Raw genomic sequence first — 20,869 nt, 5'->3', positions numbered from 1 at the left:
CAGGGACAGCAAAACGGCTACCTAACCGGAATCGACCGGTCTCATTCATCCCGATACACGCAGCTTCCGGAAATTAAGTCAAACTGTCTCGGTCGGAGAGGCAAAGTAGTGTTCTCATCAGCCAATCACCTACCCGATCCACTTCGTTTGTCTTCTTCCTATTGGTCCAAAGAACTGTCAATTAACGTGGTTGCGGGAAATGGGGGCGGGATCTTAGCAGGGAATCAACCAATTCGGTATTGACTTGGAGCGGAAGCGACTCTAGTCCTGGAGTTCTTGGTTACTCTCTATGGTGCCAGGGAGGAGAAACGCTAAGATCTTGGGCCCTAGGGATAGGAAGTGACGTAAGGATGGCGGAGGGGCGCGAGCTTTCAAGATGGCGGTGGCTGGGTGCCTGACCGGCACACCGAGGTGAGGGCCCCTACGGAGTAAAAGAGGCCGAGAATCGTCCCCTCCCCGCTTCTCGCAGTGCCAGGAGTCCAGCAGAAGTGTGAGTGTGCGGGATTGGTTTCACTCCGTTTCTTCATCTTTTCCCGCCCTGCCCCGGGCCCGCGCGGTTGCCTCGGGGACGCCAGGCCCCTCTGCCCGGTTCTTCCTCTTCGCGTTTTGGGTGTCCCGGGTCGCGGACCGGGGGATCTTGGAGCCAGGGGCGGTGCGGCTTCCAGCAGTTAAGCAACTCTTCGCCCGAGTCGGTTAGCGCCGCCTCCTGCCTGTGCTCGTAGACCGCTTGCTTTAGATTGGACGTCTTGTACCTCGAGTCCGGGTCAACCGTCGCTATGGTTTCGGCAGTTGCTGCTGCTGTTGCTTTTCTTGGTGGATCTGGGCTCCGTCCCACTGCAGCGTCTTCGGTTCTGTGGCCCGGTTTCCCTGTCGTTTCTGCTTTTAGACAAAAAATAGTTTGTGCAGACTAAGGCTCCATTGTCTTTTGTAGAAATTCTCTGTAATTCCAATCCGTTCTTTATTTGTGGGAGTAGAGGGTCAAAACAGGAGCCCGAGGGGAATTGAGAGAGGATAGGAAAAAAGATAACAGGCCGTCAAAGACAGGAGAGCCTGTATTTATACTAATTTTGTTTGTTTCGCCCTCCCTTCTCCCCCACTTCCAGTTTTTCTGAGAAGGAAACCCTGGACAGGATAAATTAGTTTGCCCCTGGAACAGCTCTGAAGCATGTAGCAGAAATCAAGGCATTTGAACACTTGCTGAGAGAGGCATTAACTAATGAACTTTTCTGACAGAAATCTTCAAGGAAGAGGGAAGGTATCATTAATTGTATGGGCTACTGAAAAATTTACCTCATGCTCTTCCCTTTCACACCTTTTAAAAGTCTACTTTCAAAAGGAGGTAAATTTGTCAACTTCGTTATTGGGAAGAGTAAATATTAAAAAGTTAAACAATTGAAATAAGAGAGAGAAGTAGTACTAATAAAAAATTGTGACTTGCAAAACACACAGTCATCCGTTTCAGTTACCATAAAAAATAGAAATCAGGAGTCAAGTAGGTACTAGTAGAAAAATATGTGTCTTGACATTTTTGTACACTCCTTCGTGTAATACTTTCATTTTTAATATTTGCCCTTTCAGTTATGTTTTAAGCTCTTGACAGTCAAGAATTACATGTGAATTAGAACTAAATTTGAATTAAACAGGCTTAAATTAATGAGTTTTTACTATCTTACAGATGTTGAGAATACATGCGAAGAAAAACCATGGAGAGAGGCAAGGGTGACATTTGTTGTTGAACCCAGATCATTACCCCCATTCCCTTTTTATTCCTCTTTCACCCTACATGTAAACAAAGGGAGGGTGTAGGAAAAGGACTAATGGCTTTTCATATTCATGGTTTATCCTAAATTGTTGAAGCATTTTCTGATTTTTTTTTTCAATTTCAGAGTCAGTCCATGCTCCATTAAAAAAAGTTAATAATCAAAGGAATGCTACTTTTCAAGAGATTGGTAGAAAGAAATTTCATAATATAAAAGAAGAAATTTTGTAAATAGAAGAAGAATAAGCTGTTTGTTTGTCTTTGCAGGTTTTTTGTTTTTTTGTTTTAATGAACAAGTAAACCATACAAGTTGTCAACATGGGGCGGAGATCTACATCATCCACCAAGAGTGGAAAATTTATGAACCCTACAGACCAAGCCCGTAAGTGTCCATTAGCGTGGAATGATAAAGAGGAGTGATAAAAATGGCAAACACTAGAGAATCTATTATGTCTTAAATATAAAATCGGCATTGCTAGGAGTCAGTTGTATAAAGTTATCCAGTGTTGTTTTGGGGACGTGATGAAAGCTTTAAACACGCAAAAAAATTAATTTGATTTTTTTTAATATTTTTAATTTGATTGACTTGCAAAGGAGAATTGGCTTGAAACTTCCTTTTTGTGTTTGAAATTTTGGACAGATAAATTTTGAGAAGCTTAAAAAATTCTCAAGATATTGGTTGGCATACTAAAAGGTTGCTATTGGCATCTAGTGGGTAAGGCCTTAGATGCTGCTTAACATTCTGCAATGCATAGGACAGCCTCCCACATTAATTATTACCTGTATTAAATTGGAGAAAATGCTGGCATTCAAGATTTGAAAGTTTTATATATTCTCTGCCTCTCTCTTAAAGGAAAAGAAGCCCGGAAGAGAGAATTAAAGAAGGTAGGATTTCAGAAGCATCCTATTAGTCATAAGTGATGTTTGGCACATCTTATTATTTGGGATTAGTGGATTTCAAAACACTATTTACAATTATTTGTCAGAAAAGATACTTTATGCTTCTTAGAACAAATATTAAAATTTAATAAGCAAAAATACTATACTTGGAAGCTGAACTGGAATAACTTTGCAGATAAGCTCATGATGGTTATCGTAATATTATATATTTGATTATCTTTCCCACTGAGTTAAATAAATATCTTTGAAAGGAATTTTTTTTTATATTAAAGCATACTGCTTTGTTAAAAACTCCCGAATTAAATATGATTCTAATATGATTCTAAATTAAATATGATTTGTGTGTTCATTTTCCTCATTATATAGCTGTTGAGTTTGTGACAAAGTGTTCTCCCAGAATAAGACAGCACTTACTTTTTAGTATCATTCTTTAACACACTCAAAGAATGCAGATCTTTAATAGTTTTTAACTGGGTTTTCCTGTTTCATTGTTTAGCATCAAATCCTGCAAAACTTTTCTTCAATATATAATTTTAGAATTTAGCCTAAAAAAAGATCTTAATTTTTTTAAGTAATTGCTAAAGATATCGCAAAATTAAAAGAAACATTTGCCTAAGAAAGTACACATACTAAGTAGTGTTTTATGTTTTTGTCTGAAGTTGAAACATTTTTTGAGAGCCAGAAATTACATAGCTTTGGTTATGGTGGTTGAAACAAGTGATCAGAAACCAAGGAGAAGTCCAGCTTCAGTTTAAATAGATTCCTGATGTGAATTGAAATAAAAACTCAGGAATGTTCAGTTTCTTGATACAGTGCTCTTTTTTTTCCTAAGAACAAAAAACAGCGCATGATGGTACGAGCTGCAGTTTTGAAGATGAAGGATCCCAAACAGATTATCCGGGACATGGAGAAATTGGATGAAATGGGTAAGAATTTTATTTTAAAAGGCTAAATCTTAGAGCAGGGCTAGCAGTCTGATACAGAGGCAGGCAAGCAGGTAGTGATGAAGCAGCACAGGCATAAGAGAAACAGAAAAGCAGGATGACATTTGGCACTTGGGTTTAGTTTTAGTGTCAGACAAAAATTGAGTGGCGGGGAGAGAATGCACGCTGGGGATCTCCTCTAGAGTTAGATGAATGCCGTTATTTAGCTTGAACTGGTTACTGAGAGAGACTGAAATCTGGAGTTTTTTGTTTTGTTTTTTTAATGTTGGCAGCTACCATGTAAATCTAAATAATAGGCTACCATGAATTTATGAATTCCCCATTTTTTCCAGTGAGAACATCAGAAATACTTGACCCACTAAGTAAGGTGGTAGAAGAATCATGAAATACTTAAAATCTAATTTTATAGAATATTCTGTGTATCATATTGGGATTTCTCCTTTTTTCCACATTTCTTTGAATAGTTTTACTCAGTTTCTTTATATGTATCTTCAGTATCACTGCTTTTGTCATAACTGGAATCACACAAGATAAATGCATGTGTTATCTTTCCTTGCATCTATGTTGCGTGAGAATTGTCTGTATGATGCTTCCACTGGAAATTTTATCACAACCCACAAATACCCATTTTTTAATATTAGAACATGGAATTTTTTTTTCTGCTTCCTTTTATTTATTTTCGCATAATGAAATCTTGACAAGTTTTGTTTACAAAAGGTACTCAGTTTAAGTGGTTTGCCAAAAATCAGATAATAAGTGAAAGAGGTACGGTGGATCTCAATGATACGTTAAATGGGTTAAACAAAAAATCCAGTAATGTGGGGTTATAGTATGAGAAGCTCTGTTAGGGGCGCCTGGGTGGCTTTGTCGGTTAAGCATCTGCCTTCAGCTCGGGTCATGATCTCAGGGTCCTGGGATCGAGCCCCATGTTGGGCTTCCTGCTCAGTGAGGAGTCCGCTTCTCCCTCTCCTGCTGCTGCTCCCCCTGTTTGTGATCTCTTGCTCTCGCTCGCTCTCTCTCTCAAATAAATAAAATCTTAAAAAAAAAAAACCTCTCTTAAGTAATATAGCTCAGCTTATGCACTTAGCCTGGGCAAGAGTTCTGGGTCAGATTGCATGATCCCAAATCTTTCCCAGTTCAGCTCTAACTGATCCCATTTGTTGCCTCTGGTTTATATATTACTGTGGGCAATTGTTATCCCTAGGGTGTCAAGACATTAAATGACCTAGTAAATGACTTCAGATTGATTCATGTGGTTTTAAAAGGAGATAATAGTAGTAATGGAGGTTTATTAAGCTCTTGTCTTGCTACGCACCAGTTTTTTTGTACATGTTACAACTTTTAGGTAGGTGTATTACCCCTATTTTATGGGTGAGGAAACTTAGGCACAGAGATTATATACTTTCCTCCAGGTCATGCTGTTAGGAAGTGGCAGGCTAGGATTAAAACTCAGGCATTCAACATTTTTATTAATCACACTAAGAATAGTGGGGTGGTGTAAGACTACCTTCTGAATAAATCACCAAGGTTAAAGGGAATTAGGGAAGAAGATAATTAAGCTTGTTATCTGTTAAAAAAAAAAAAAAAAGGAGAAGGGAGCACTGTTCATCCGGGCTCTAATTATAATTCATAAACCTTACGCAGTTTATAAAACTCACAAACTGGTTTAGGCAGAAAAAGTACATACATTGACTCCCATAATTGGGAAACCCCAGAGGGAAGCTCTCCTAGAAAACACAGGTATCATTATTAAGACTATTATTCATCTGCCTGGTCTACTCTCTTGTTAGCCTCATTCAGCATATTGCTAATGAACTTGGGATTGGAAGTGGAAAATGGGTGTGGAATTAGTGGGAAACAAGGTCACAGCTTTAGGTTTATTTTCTTCCTCTTGTAAGAGCTTCACTCTTACATCCACATTTAAAGTCTCAGAGAAGGATCTGGTTTCAGTTTGGATCATGTGCCAGTTGATCTCTGAGTCAGTCACTGGTGAGGGAAACGGAGGGAGGCAGGTATAATTGACCAGGCAAGCTTGAGAGTCGTGTGCTAATAATCCCTTTTGGGGCGAAAGACCTGAAATGAAGCCCCATGTCAAACACATGGAAAGCGAAAGGATTGTGTGGTAGTTAGATAAAGAACACCAGTTTGTTCTAAAAATAATTAAGTGGTAAGCTAGACATCACTGGATATTTTGTGATCACATTTAGTCATCAGATCTTTGTTGTGAAGTAGTTGATGTCCCCATTTTCCAGGTGAAGAAGCTAAAGGTCAGAGAAGTCAAGTGCCTAAGATATCAGAATTAAATGACACAGTTAGGCCTGTCTGACTGAAGCCTCACGACAGCAAGTTGTTAGCATAAAGGGATGAAGATTGATTTTTACAATGATGAAAATCAATTAATTAGGTGACATTAGACTTTCTTAGAAAAGAAAGTAAAATTAATGGCTATCTTAAAAGAGTGGTGTTTCAATAAATACCTGTTGTGCTTCTTTTTAATAAAATTTAAAAGAGTATACCTGGTCTAAATCCCTTTTGAAAGTTTTAGCATATAAGGAAATTTTATTAAATGATAGAGCTGATACCTAAATGAAGTGACTTTTTGTGTTGAATTTCAGTATCTGCTCTTTTCTCTCAGAGTTTAACCCAGTGCAGCAACCGCAGTTAAATGAGAAGGTGCTGAAAGACAAGCGTAAAAAGCTGCGTGAAACCTTTGAACGTATCCTACGACTCTATGAAAAAGAGAATCCGGATATTTACAAAGAATTGAGAAAGCTAGAAGTAGAATATGAACAGAAGAGGGCTCAACTTAGCCAGTATTTTGACGCTGTCAAGGTAATCAAGTTTCTTTAGCGAGATAAACTAAAATGTTGTATTTAGATTTGCTCTTAAAATTGTTAACAGGAGAACTGGTCATGATGAACTTCTTCCTCTTGGCAATTTCTTATCAAACTAAACCCACTCCTACCCCATGAGCCAGCAAATCTAATGCTACGTATTTATACAAGAGAAATTAATCCATCTGCCAACGCAGTAATAGCCAAAAACTGGAAATAGCCCAGATGTCCATTAATAGGATAATGGATAAACAAACTAGTATATTTATAAAATTGAATGTACTCAGCAATGGAAAGGAATGCTCTTCTGATATTCAAAACAACATGGGATTAAGAAAAAAATTATTAACAGATAAATCTCAAAGCATGTGGAACTTCTTTGATAGTTAGGATTCCATTTGTATGAAATTCTAGGGCAGGCAAAACTGATCTATAGATGGAAGTATTTGTCACAGTGGTTGCTTTGGGATAGTGTTGGGGATTGATTGAGAAGAAGTTGTGAGCTATACTCATTTGTCAAAACTCAGAATTTATACATTGCATTGTGAATTTTCTCTCAAAAATGTAAAAACAAATTGTGTCGTTTTTGCAAAGTAGGTAGTATAGGTCCCATTTTACAGATAAGGAAACTAAGGAACTTGATTAGTCATACAGCTAGTATGTGGCAGAAATTCAGCAAAGAGTAATTTAGAAACCCAGGCTCTACCACTGGATATATACTATTTCTAAGTTAATTGGTAAGTGCTGTTTATCATCCAGAATATTTAGTAGGGTGGCTTTGGTGCTAGATACTTGTAACAGCTGGATTTCTATAAACAGCAGCTATTTCAAACCATAACCCAAAAGGATGTTAATAATGGAAGAGAAACAGCTGAGTTTTGTTTCTTTTAGAGGCCATAGAGATTTTTTCCATTCACTGACAGACTTTGGAAATGTTGACAAACACTGGTATTCTTGTTTTTTTCCTGATAACTTATGTTAGGTGGAAAGCAAATCCAGATTATGAAACAGCAGATACTGAATTTTTATGGTGAGCTTGTGTATTGCTCTGATACTATGGAAAGATTTTTCTGTTTCAGAATGCTCAGCATGTGGAAGTGGAGAGTATTCCCTTGCCAGATATGCCGCATGCTCCTTCCAACATCTTGATCCAGGACATTCCACTTCCTGGTGCCCAGCCACCCTCTATCCTTAAAAAGACCTCAGCCTATGGGTAAGGAAGTGGTAGCATAATTAAATAACATTTATTAAAAGTACCTTTTAACTGTCCAAGGCCAAAATTATTGCAGTGGGAGTTAAAAGGCAAGTGTGAATGTGATTGGTACCTCACTTGATTAAACGTGCAGGAAGAAATCCCTTGAAAATATTTTAGAAGAGGAAATAAATATCTCATTACTATGAATGTGATTACTGTGGAATTTTCTTTACAGACCTCCAACACGGGCAGTTTCTATCCTTCCTCTTCTTGGACATGGTGTGCCACGTTTGCCCCCTGGCAGAAAACCCCCTGGTCCTCCCCCTGGTCCACCACCTCCTCAAGTCTTGCAAATGTATGGCCGTAAAGTGGGCTTTGCCCTAGATCTTCCCCCTCGTAGGCGGGATGAAGACATGTTATATAGCCCGGAACTTGGTAAGGAGTGACTGTTCCTTAGCTCTTGCATCCTTTCCGCTGTCCTTTTTTTTTTGTTGGCCCTGTTTAACATCTGGTTCACCATCCTCAGAACTTGGGAAATAAATGAGGATTACATGTACATACTAACAAGATGGGTAAATCATAGAATTTACCCAAGTAAAAGCAGCATACGTAAGGAAGTACAGAAATGTTTATTGTGTTTTAAATTAGGCTTTTTTAGAAAAGATTTTAAAACTGTTAGCAAATGGAAATATTGTCAGACCGTATGAAGAACTCGTATCATATACAGAATCATTTTACGTAATGAAGTTATTCTAAGTTAAATAGCACAATTTTCTGTGCTTTGTTATACCATGTAGTGCACGATCCAATCATAATACTTGTTTCCTGTTCCCTTCTTCCTTTTCAGCTCAACGGGGTCATGATGATGATGTTTCCAGCACTAGTGAAGATGACGGGTATCCTGAGGACATGGATCAGGATAAGCATGACGACAGTACTGATGACAGCGAGACTGACAGGTCAGACGGAGAAAGTGAAGGTGATGAATTTGTGCATCGTGATGATAACGAGAGAGACAACAATGAAGAAAAAAAGTCTGGTATGTGCAAATGAACGTTCTGTGGTTTGATAAATAAGTAGCACACAAGTTGAAGGTCCTGATTTATTAATGCATCTGTGAAAGTAATTGTGAGCACCTTGAAAGGAAGGATCATAGCTCTTTCCATTTTTATATCAAAAATCTCAGAAGTTCTGGACACATAGTACTCAGTGGACATGTGTGGGTCTGGATAGGAAAGAAAGGAGAATAACCACATAACCATATTGAGAAAGCCATATGCATATTGTTTTTTGATAAGTCTGCTTAAACATTTACATTTGAAGCCATTTAAATTTTCTGTGTTCATGTGTCTCACATCAACCAGACCATAATTATAATTTAGGTACACCTAAATAGAAGTAAATTGTTTTCGTAACCTACAACATCATATTCATGTGTTTGTAATACCACTGTTGTTCATATTTGTAACGATGACAAATCTTTGTCCTGATACTTCTTAAGAGTCACGGTTGCAAAGCTAAAAGCTATCTTAAAGGGGTGACTAGAGGGGTGCCTGGGTGGCACAGCGGTTAAGCGTCTGCCTTCGGCTCAGGGCGTGATCCGGGCGTTGTGGGATCGAGCCCCATCAGGCTCCTCCGCTATGAGCCTGCTTCTTCCTCTCCCACTCCCCCTGCTTGTGTTCCCTCTCTCGCTGGCTGTCTTTATCTCTGTCGAATAAATAGATAAAAAATCTTTAAGAAAAAAAATTAAAATAAATAAATAAAGGGGAGATTAGAGGTGGTGATGAAAAATTATAGAGGACTTACGTGGAAGCTAGTGCTAGAAAGCAGAAAGACCTTCGAGCCACAGCAGCTTCGTTTTTCTCTGGCATTGTGTGATCCTTTGCCTCATCTTTCTCTTTTCTGCCAACTTGTTTTACTTCTGTATACTCATCAGTGTACATCACTGTGCATTTGCTGCAAGTGGCTCTCCTAATTATGATCTGACTTTTATCTAATACTTACATTGACTTCTTACTATAAGGAATTTTCCTAGACAAAGAATACAAAAGTAAACAAACTAAAGCCCTACCCACATGGAACTTTGTAAACGTCTACCAACTAAGACTACTATCTAATACTGCACCATTTAGCCCGGTGTTTAATGGCATCTAGTGAGTAGCCTGATTTATCAGGTTAAAAAGGTCCCTTTTAGTCTTTTTTACTATAAATATTTTTAAGCATCTGTTGGGGTGTTATTGTGGTTTTTCTTTGTTTATTGTAATGAATTATATTCATGGCGTTTCTAATGTTCAACCTTATCTTGCATTTCTGGGACCAGCACTGCATGTTTATGATACGTTTTTCTTTTAAACCATTGTTGGATTCAGTTTGGTTATAAAATTGGCCCTTGAACAACACAGGGGTTAGGAGCACTGACCTTCTGCCCAATCCAAAGTCCATGCATAACTTTTGAGTCCCCCAAAACTTAACTACTAATAGCCTATTGTTGACCAGAAGTTTTACCATTAACATAAAGCGGCGATTAACACACGTTTTGTATGTTACGTGTATTATATACTACATCCTTGAAATAAAGTAAGCTAGGGAAAAGAAAACGATGTTGGGAATTCATAAGGAAAATACAGTCACTGTACTGTACTGTGTTTATCACAAAAAGTCCATGTGTAAGTGGACCCACTCAGTTCAAACCCCTGTTGTTCAACAGTCAGCTTATTTTATAGTAGGTTAGTTTTGGTATCAAGGTTATGCTGGTTTCATGAATTCTGGATTGCATTCCATCTTTCCTGTGCCCTTTTAAAGGAAATTTCTGTAACTTAATGTTTGGCTGAACTTCCTTACAAAATTATTTGTGCCAGGTTAAAAATAGATTTCTAACTACCATTTCAATTTTATATGTTCTGGTCTTATCACTTCTATGGCCAATTTTTGTAATTTACATTCTTCTAGAGAATTGTCTATTATGTTAATTGGGTGTTCAATTTGACTGGCATAAAGATGTTAATAGTATTCTTTAAATATTTGAAATTTATAGATTTTAAATCACAACAGCATATATTTACCACCAGTTGGCACTTCTTATACTTTTATATGGCTGACTCTTCAGCGCTTAACTTCTGCGAAATAGTGGGCAGCAATCCTGTCTGGTGCTTTCTAGTATTACATAGTAAGCATTTGCTGAATTTGTTCTTCCTGATCCACCCCATTCTCTCCCCCCACCTCTCAGGTCTGAGTGTAAGATTCGCAGATATGCCTGGAAAATCAAGGAAGAAAAAGAAGAACATGAAGGAGCTGACTCCTCTTCAAGCCATGATGCTTCGAATGGCAGGTAAGACGGGGAAAGAGTAGTGAAGTCACCTTTTAGGTATTTCCTCCTACCAGTTCCTTTATGTACATTTTCCCATTTAGTATCTCAGCAACCCTGAAGTAAATAATAAATTCTTGTTTTACAAAACTTAAGGTTTGGAGACATTTGGAGACTAAGCTGCCCAAAGTTACCCAGCTAGTAAGAGGTTAAACTGGCATTTAAATCCAGGTCCATTTTGTGCTAAAGCCAGGGCTTGTGTCACTGTGCTCCACTAGCACGGATGGGTAGAATATTACTTGATTCCTCCATATCCAAGTAGTTTATTGAACAAGACTATTTAGTTGTTAATTTTAAGGAAGCACTTAATTGAGCACGTGTCTTCAGGCATCACTATTTTTCAGGCTGTAAAAAAATGAATCAACTCTGTTTACCTTTAGGTCAGGAAATCCCTGAGGAGGGACGAGAAGTAGAGGAATTTTCAGAGGATGATGACGAAGATGATTCTGATGATTCTGAAGCAGAAAAGCAGTCACAAAAACAGCATAAAGAGGACTCTCTTTCTGATGGCACGTCTGCAGCTTCTTCCCAGCAGCAGGCCCCCCCGCAGTCAGTTCCTCCTTCTCAGATCCAAGCACCTCCCATGCCGGGTCCGCCTCCTCTTGGACCACCACCGGCTCCACCCTTAAGGCCGCCTGGACCACCTACAGGCCTTCCTCCTGGACCACCTCCGGGTAAGTAGGCACTGATACGTTGTGAATAAATAACTAAGTCTATCTGCCATTGGAGCGATGAAATCATTCCAAAAATACACTTCATTAGTATTGGTGCTTTGTTTTCTCCTAGTATAAGTCACTAAGAGATAAAGGATCAGTGCAGTGTCTTTATTCCTACAGCACTGTTTGCAATTCATAGTACTTCTGACAGCCATATTCTTCTCCAAAGCTCTTCTCTTTTCAGGGTTCTGTAGTTCTGAGGTTAGCAGGCAGAAACTGGAGTATGAAACTGGGGTTTCTTTAGTACTGTTTGTTTTTAATATGACAAGTTGACCCAATTTTAAATTGATAGCTAATGGGACTGGGGCACAGTGAATACTAACAGGCATCCTTTGATTGAGAATTGTTGGATGTCAGTCTTTAGAGACAAAAGAGGTCAGTATTAATATAATCTTTGGCGTATAAAAATGAGAAGTTTATTTGAAATTTGAACTTCTTGGCTACTTACGATTTTATAGTCTTTCCTCCTATAGTTATCCAGTTCGGTTTTCTTCACTTGAGTTCATTCTCTTCTTACTGGTGGTGCAAAGTACATTATCTGTCTTATGTCATCTTCAGTCATCTTCGTCTATGTCTTCCTGTGTTTCAGGGGGAATCCTTAAAGCACCCTGCTTTATGTTGCATTTTCAACTTATTTTGGAACCCATTTAAGAATTATTCTCCTCTTTGTATAGTTTTTAGCCCAGCAGAACTGTGCTATTAAAAAAAAAAAAGCGTTAAGCTTTTTGTCAGTACTGGCAAATAAAAAGAAATGATCCATAACAAATCCAATTCCATATCTCTGGTGCTCAGACATTTGTTGAATGAATTCTCCTACCTATGTTTTGATCAGTTTTTGAAGTTACCTAATTTCAAGTTAAAATGCTAAGTCAGACCACACTTGAGTTACCTTTATACCACAGTTACGACTTCATATGTATGTCTCTTACATTAATTTGTCATTTTTCTCTTTTCAGGAGCTCCTCCATTCCTGAGACCACCTGGAATGCCAGGACTCCGAGGGCCTTTACCCCGACTTTTGCCTCCAGGCCCACCACCAGGCCGACCCCCTGGCCCTCCCCCAGGTCCACCTCCAGGTCTCCCTCCTGGCCCTCCTCCTCGGGGACCCCCACCAAGGCTACCTCCCCCTGCACCTCCAGGTGAAGCTTTGATTTCTAGTACAAAATTTATATATTTCATCTGCTCTAAGACATATTTTCACATTACAGTATCCTGAAATCAAGGGGAATCATAAAATGTTTTTTAATTGCTTTTGGCCTAGGTTGAAGTTGAGTTCTTCCACAAGGTATTTGCACTGGATTCTGCCTGTCATATGAGGGACTTTCCCCAGGCAGAGACCACTTTGGATTAAATTCTCTATTTGAGTAGGATGTTCGGGGCGGGGTGTGGGGCGGGATTGTGAAGTCATTCCGTATAGTTCCATATACTATGAGTACAGACTTAAAGTTTGAAATTACAAGGCAGATTTCCTTGTGCTCTCATTACGTGTGGTAGGTGTATTTCTGGTTTATTACACTGTCCCAGTTTAATGTGAAGGCCTCCTCTTAAATTCCCCAGCTTCGACTCTCAGTGGTACCTGGAATAATTATGAGTCTGTATAAGCAGCAGTATCTTAAGTTGAATGAAATTTGGTATTTTATATTTGGTCTTAAAAGTGTCATTTGAAGAAAATTAAATCTGCAATTCTGGGTAAATGACAACAGTATGTCTGAACCATCAGAGGACATGAATTCTTTTCCAGTGGTGGTAACATACTGTGATAAGTTACATTCACGTCCTCTGATGGTTAAAATTCCATTTCCGGCCCATTGGTTTACCTTTTTCAGGGGAGGTATGGTGTGGAAATCAGTAAATAATGCATGAGAATCAAACCCTGAATCGTGGCCTGGATAGCATCTGCACTACACAGCTAGAAGAGGGTCTTAGGCTGTCAAATCTGAAATTGGACAAATTTGAAATCATACTTGAAACCAGTTGGTGTTGTCAGCTTTCTATTTTAAAATAGTACATTACTCAGAGAGGAAGAAAACCTAAATACAGGGGTACAGACTGAGAGTGAATATTACTTCATAATAAAATGTTCCTTACTATCAAAATGTATTCCTTAGTTTCAGATAGTAAGCAGCATGGTTTCAGCTTATTTTCAGTAAATTGCCAGTTTTTAAAAAAATTGTCAACCTGTGTTTTTCACGTCCTTTATAATAGTTAAAATGCATTCTTGTAGTCTTCATCTGCCCATTTTCTCCTTCGGTTAGGTATCCCTCCACCTCGTCCCGGCATGATGCGCCCACCTTTGGTGCCTCCACTTGGACCTGCCCCACCTGGGCTTTTCCCACCAGCTCCTTTGCCGAACCCGGGGGTTTTAAGTGCTCCACCCAACTTGATTCAGCGACCCAAGGCAGATGATACAAGTGCGGCCACCATTGAGAAGAAGGCCACAGCAACCATCAGTGCCAAGCCACAGATCACTAATCCCAAGGCAGAGATTACTCGATTCGTGCCCACTGCGTTGAGGGTACGTCGGGAGAATAAAGGAGCCGCTGCTGCTCCCCAAAGAAAGTCCGAGGATGATTCTGCTGTGCCTCTTGCCAAAGCAGCTCCCAAATCTGGTCCATCTGTTCCTGTGTCGGTGCAGACTAAGGATGATGTTTATGAGGCTTTCATGAAAGAGATGGAAGGGCTCCTGTGACAGCTTTTAATGCCAGCACAGGTTTCTGTTTGTATCAGTGGTTCGTGGGGAAAAGAGGCTCTTACTAAACTTAGTATAAAGAGCGACTTTCTCTGTCAGGGTATTTTTAAATTTCAGTTCAAGGAATATCCTAAAGTTTAGCCTTGTTCAGAATTTATTGCATATAAGAGAGAATTATTTCATTCAGAATAGATTGGTTATTGAAGCAGTGCTGCTAACATCCATTCCCTTTCATACCACCATTTCCATCCCATTCGTTCCCCTTCTCCAGTTCTTTGGAAACTTATGATCGGGGGGTATTTGTTACTTGCTTTGATTCTCTTCTTGTGTGCAGTGGCCACTGGAGTAGAGATTTCTGAAGAAACAGTTTATTTTACCCCATCTTGCCTTTTGTGTTTGAGTTATTTTAATATTTCTTGTAAATATTTTGTAATATTTTAGTGAAATGGATCGCAGTGTCATTTCCTAATGCAAAGCAAGATATGTGGGAAGAAAATGTACAATTCTTTGATTAAAATTATTTCCCACTGACCTAAACTTTGAGTGTTTCGTGGAATAAATAAATAAATGTTCTACACCAAGATATCCTCTGTGTTACTGATAATATATAAATATGGTATCTGTGTTATGGGCAGAAAAGAAGCAAGTATTTAAAAATTGTGTTTTAAGGAACTACTATTGTTGGTACACAGTGAGAATCTTATTGAAAATATGGTTAAAACTAAGTTTTAAATTTTGAGGTATAAAGAGAATTATTTTCCTTCAGGATTGTCCGATTGGCTTTGGAGAAATCGAAAGGTTATTAATTGCATAGAACATGAGTCTTTTCCTCAAAGATTGTTTACTTTCCCAGAGGTTTGTGAGCTGACACTAATTGATGGGAAAAGCTTCTTTTAAACCATGTGTAAATTATTGCAATAGCTAGAAAAGGTTGCTTTCACTTTATTGTATTTGTCAGTTATATAAGCTTTTATTATTAAAAGATATAAAATGAAGAATGCTCAATACTGTTAATTTGCACTGATACCATTTTCTTTAAAAAGTGCTTTAATAACTAATTCAGCTAGCCAGTGAGCCTGGGAAATGATTTTCACAAATATTTCCCCCATTTTACAGATGAGAGTATTGACGCTAACAGTTTATGTGGATTATCCAGTGGCCCAAAGTGTGAATATTTTATGAGCAAAGGTACACACACATGCACAATGAGACCATGTGTGCGTTGGGTTTAAACTAGGCATACCTATTCTTCCATTGTATCTTAAATACCATTCCGTGAATCCCATGTCATCAAAAGTTGGTATCCTAAAAGGATAGTACAATAACACAATAAGGCTTTTATTTTCTTGCAGCTGATTTCCTTGATGGATTTTTAGATTTCTATTCTGAGATCCTTTGTGTTTGAGACTTTTCTTGGAAATTATTCTTTCAGGTTAAAGCAAGTCCTGTCAATGTAGTCTCTAGGTCATTTTGGATTTTCTTTTTATTTAGTATGATCATTATAGGCCAGTAAGTGAGTTGAATCTTTTACCATTTAGGTGCAGGGGTGGAGCACAATCACATCATCATCGAATCAATAGTGTAATTTAAATGTAAACAGTTATTCTTTGGTATTTGGTCTGCAATATTTTTAATGGTCTTGCTTGAAATTTATATTTTTTCTGAGATTTCTATTTCACATTTATTAAGGAAGCTGTTCACAGTTTATCATAAAGTCACTTCCTAGTATCGCTTGTTTTATTTTCTGAAAAGTCAGCTCTAAAATCTGACACATTCATATGTTTGCTGTATTTGCAGGGAAGGTGAATCAGCAGTTCAAAATCTCGGTAGGTGCTGAGTAGGCATTGTCGTCATGATTAGAATTTACATTATGGTTTTCAAAAAATGGATCACTGCTAAGCATGATACAAATCTTTAATCAGATAATACGGATCAATACTATTTGCTTCTCAAGGTGGCATTTTATTATACATTAATCGACCCTTAAAGTCATTTTGAAATTCCTTTTACTCTTTTTCTTGGGCTTTAAGGTATAAAACGTGAATTAAGGATCACAACCATACTCTGCTGTGGTGTGGAATCAGAAAGCCCTAGAGGACATCCAAGGTTCTGTTTAGTTTCAGTTCTCATTTGCATATTCTAGTTTGTGGTCTTCGTAAAAGATTGCTTTATTTATACATAGTTGGGAGACATTTTTAAATATTTCTTAATTTTTTTTTACTTCAAGTAATTCCTCTGGCCACAAGATGTCACAATACCACCCCATAGGGAACTGCACACTCAATGTTGTCTTCCATTCCCACGGCAGCAGGTCTAATACATGAATGAGTTTGGAGGACAGGCCTTCTTACAGCACTTCCGGGACTCAAAGCTGTCTGCGAGCAGAGCTATAATGTCTACACACCGGAGCCTGGGTTCAGGAAGGTATAAAGGAGCTGTGGGGAAAGTTTTCTGTTCTTTACACTCCTGGAATTAAGGGCTTTTAGCAAAGGTTGGAGCTAGGACTTCTGTGAGACCAAAATAACTCTCCCTAGGACAGTTCTCTTATTTCTAAGAACGCCTTTGAGTTTGGCTGTGAAGGAAAGTAGGTAGGACAGTTGGCTAAGGACTGGGTGAGCAGAGGGGTTTTGCTTGATCAGCATGCCCAAGTTTGCCGAGGGTTAATCCCCAGGAGAGAGGGACGGGTTGGAGAATGAAAAGAGTGATTGATGGAATGAGCTACCTGAGGGCTTGGGGAGGTGTGTCATGAACCATTTATTCTGCAGGTAAGTCACTGAGCGTATACTGTGAGCTAGGTGCTGGGAAACCCGCAAGCAAAATCGGATGAGGTCCCTACCCTCAGGGTCCTTATGGAAAATTTAAGACATAAGCATCAATGTCTGTATCACTTCTGTCTCATACCTTGAATACAATATTTACCAATGCTAATTTTTAAAAAGAATTTATTTAACCTATGCTAATGAGCAGTTTGGAAAAAAATAATCTGACAGTTATTATATGCCATGTGCCATGAAGACATAATTGATATACCTCTATAGTCTTTTTATGTTTTAAAAAAGCCTTTAAAGGTTTTTTAAAAATGGAAATTTTTCTCTGAAGTTTTAAAAATACTAAATATCAACTTATTACCTCAATGGTGCTGCAACCAAATAGAGAAAACATTAAAAAAAAATAAGTTCACAAAGAAAAGACCATGGATTCCCCAATACATTGTTTTCCTTGAACTGTTGTCTTATTCAAACATTTCCCCTCATTAGGCACGTGAAGCCTAAAAATAAGCTACTATTGCAATTGACCATAATGAATCCTTATTTAGTAAGAATTATATTGCATTTACAGATAAATAACTGAGAACTAGAAGAGTTAACACTTTAAGAATGCTGTGAGATGCAAAAAAAAAAAAAAGTTTTAAGGATTTGTATAGCAGAGGAAAATTAGAATCCAATAGTGTTTATATTCCTAGAATCTCAAGAAAAATTAGAGTCCAAGGAAAAACGGAATTAACTCCATCATTACCACTGTACCCAGGAACCTTGACTCCAATAAAATGGGGAATGAGGTAAAGAAGGTAACAGCCAAAGTTCAGGCAGGGAGAGGGGGAAAACATGAATATAGATAGCTCTGAAATCTTGTCTGATTTTATAAAATACACTACCCACAAATGAAAAGGCCGTGCTATTATGAAAGTTGGACTTTTTTTCTGGGAGTTGATAAAGGTTGCCATATTTAGGGACTTAACTGCAAAACAAAAGCGAAAACAAAAAACTCCATAACTTCAAGTAATATTTGTCAGCTTTTTCAAGTGATAAGAGAATCAAAATGCAGGCAGAGGACAAATCCAGCATGTCCTATGACCATTCCTATTGCTGAGTAACCCAGATCACTGGCGGAGCAATTTTAAAATCCATATTTGTACTCTGAGTTTATTCATAAAATACATGTTCATGAAAAAACTTAAAGTGAACATAAAAAAGTAAAGAATAGCATGAAAATACATTTCTGAAGAAAAATTAGTAGAACAATTCAGTTATTTAAATAGATGCTTTGTGTTCATTCGGTTTTTTATTTTGTATTTTTATTTGTTTCCACTATTAGACTAGCACAGGGATCAATAAACTTTCTGTAAAGGGCCAGATGGTAAGGATTTGGGGCTTTGTGAGCCTACAGTCTCTGTCACGACGACTCAATGCCACCTTCATAGTGTGAGCTCCACACTGCAGGCAGGTGGCCTGTCACACTCCCTGACCTCAAGGAAAGAACCATAGGACATCAGCTCTGGGAGGTGGCCATGTGAGGGAGTCTGGGCACTGCCGAAGCCAGAGGCCTGGAGTGTGGTTTCCCTGGTGGGAGGCTGCAGGAAGGTGGTCCCCAGAGCGAGTCGGGGCTGCTGGTCACAGAGAGACCATGCACTCTGGACACATGGCTGGGGCAGACTGCCACCTGATGTCCTCAGACCTCGCGGCTTACCCACCACTACCACCAGCAGCTTGAGCCCGGAAGAGCTGTCCCTTCCTCCTGCAAAGTCATTCCAGTGCTTTCTACTGAGAGACTAGCATGCTTTACCAAAATGGAAAAAATGATTAAAGGAATTCTGCCTCTTTTCTTAGAGCAAGTACTGAAGGTTGAATGTGGGGCTCAGAGGCAAGAAATTCATAACTGGCATGTGTGTGCGAAGAGAATCCAGTGTCCTGTCACAACCTACTGAGAAAATTACTAGCGCCAGTTCCTTTGACAAAAGCAAACCGAGTATTTCTCAAACTCCTTCTGCTAGGTAACCAGTTAGGCACTGTTAGCTTATGTGTACTAGTTAATGATAAAAGGTTTTGGGGGTGGTCATCTTTGTTCTTAAAAAATTGCAAGAGACCCCTGGTTGACTGGCGGTCTCCATGTCAGGAGTATGTTAACTAGAACAAAGCTAAGAAGGAGAAGGTAAGCAAAAGCTGCTCTGAGATACCCTAACAGTGGTACTCCCTAAAATTTTCCAACAGGTTCTTCCACAATTTCCAGCCTTCTTTGCAGTTAGATTAAACATGGGGCTAGTTCTACTCCAGGGGCTGAAGCAAAGAAGAGTGGGCATGAGTTCCGTGTATTTCTGCATCTACTGCTGGAAGAGATGAGAGGTAGTTTGATATGGCTGGTGAGTGACAGATAATGACAAAATGGCCAACAGGCTGGAATCTCTGTTTTATAGACTTCATTTGAGGTCTACTCTGGTGAAAGCTTCAGGAACACAAGGATCTCATCTGCTCTGTTTGCTCTTGCTAGCACTCTCTGTAGGTCAAGGGTTTTGTGAGGGGGTGACCTTTGCCATGCCAGGCAAGGCCCCATTACATTCTTCCCCCATGGCAGTGGGTGCCTGCTCACTTTGTGTTTGGATGACTAAGAGGTCTGGCCCTCCAGAGCCCCTCTTGGCATATTTCCACTCTGTTCTATCGCCCCGGGAGACTGAATTGTAGAGATTGCATCAGAGCGCCTTCTCTGTCTTTTGGCTTTCACTTGGCCTGGCCAATGAGAAGCAGGATATTGGAGGAAGGGAGGAAAATGAGATTCTGGGAACCAGCATGACTGTCTTAGATTAGACTCCCTTGATTCTCCCTGTCATGCAGGGCCCCCTCCCCACAACCTTCTCCTACCAGGTCTGGTGAGCACTCTCTCCTTTCACTCCATCAAGCCGAGGGTGGTCGTGGAGCCCAGCTGTCACTAACCCCCTTCCATGTGGTTTCCCTTCTCACTACTCATGTCATTGTAAATAATCCCATTATTACACATTTCTCAAATCACCATATTTGGGCATGCCATCTGTTTCCTGGCAGGATCCCGGCTGATTGAGCTCCTGATTTATTGAATAAATACAAGATTTATGGAATAAATAAATAATATAGAAAAGAGGGAGAAGTCACTGAGCACAGATAACAAATGAGTTAATATCATGACACTCTCAAGAGCAGCGTTTGGCACATGGGAAGTATAATGCGCTTCCAGATTTGTGATTCAGAATGAGACCGGGGCTGTGATGCAAGGGATAGGCTGGCTGCAGGGTGAAAGACCGGAGCTGGGAGATGCATGAAGAGACCCCTCGGCTAGCACAGGAGGGTGAAGGAGAAGAGCTGAAGATCTAGTTCAGAGACAGAAAGCACAACCCTCGATCATCCGTGTGATACAGGGGATGAGGCAGCAAGAGAAATCAGAACTAGTCCCTAGCTGACAGCTCTGGTTGCATGGCAGTGACATGATTCAGGGGACTTACAAAGGGTGTGGTGCTGGGTTATTGGGAAACGCATGAGAACAGCAGCTAACACTTGCAGAACGTTTGCTGTGTGCCAGGCATTCTTGGAATGCCTTCTGCCTTATGTGCATTCATTTATTCAGTCCTCACTGCCACCCGGTGAGGCAGCGAGTGTCATTTCCTTCATTTAACGAATGTGTCAATTGAGGCACAGAACGATTAAATAACTTGTGCAGAGTACA

General features: G+C 39.3%; 1 protein-coding gene across 3 annotated transcripts; it reads left to right on the top strand.

Annotated features, from left to right (window-relative positions):
* The first annotated feature begins 329 nt into the window (after window positions 1-329).
* On the top strand, window positions 330-14,984 carry WBP11 (WW domain binding protein 11). Of its 3 annotated transcripts, XM_034645117.1 has the most exons (13): window positions 330-490; window positions 1,104-1,255; window positions 2,027-2,141; window positions 2,613-2,644; window positions 3,492-3,585; window positions 6,239-6,435; window positions 7,517-7,650; window positions 7,868-8,067; window positions 8,480-8,671; window positions 10,859-10,960; window positions 11,377-11,670; window positions 12,669-12,851; window positions 13,968-14,401. In XM_034645117.1, exons 3-13 carry the CDS (start codon window positions 2,078-2,080, stop codon window positions 14,399-14,401), a joined length of 1,926 nt encoding a protein of 641 aa, XP_034501008.1. In that variant the 5' UTR covers window positions 330-490; window positions 1,104-1,255; window positions 2,027-2,077. The 3 variants fall into 3 exon arrangements, with proteins under 3 accessions (XP_034501008.1, XP_011234537.2, XP_034501009.1); XM_011236235.3 differs by lacking the exon at window positions 1,104-1,255 and having other exon boundaries at window positions 13,968-14,984; XM_034645118.1 differs by lacking the exons at window positions 330-490; window positions 1,104-1,255 and adding an exon at window positions 1,695-1,713.
* Window positions 14,985-20,869: the final 5,885 nt, after the last annotated feature.

Source organism: Ailuropoda melanoleuca, chromosome 16 (genome assembly GCF_002007445.2).
Source record: "Ailuropoda melanoleuca isolate Jingjing chromosome 16, ASM200744v2, whole genome shotgun sequence".
Lineage (NCBI taxonomy): Eukaryota > Metazoa > Chordata > Mammalia > Carnivora > Ursidae > Ailuropoda > Ailuropoda melanoleuca.
The sequence above is the reverse complement of the archived record's forward strand: the minus strand, read 5'-3'. Positions and strand labels throughout refer to the sequence as shown.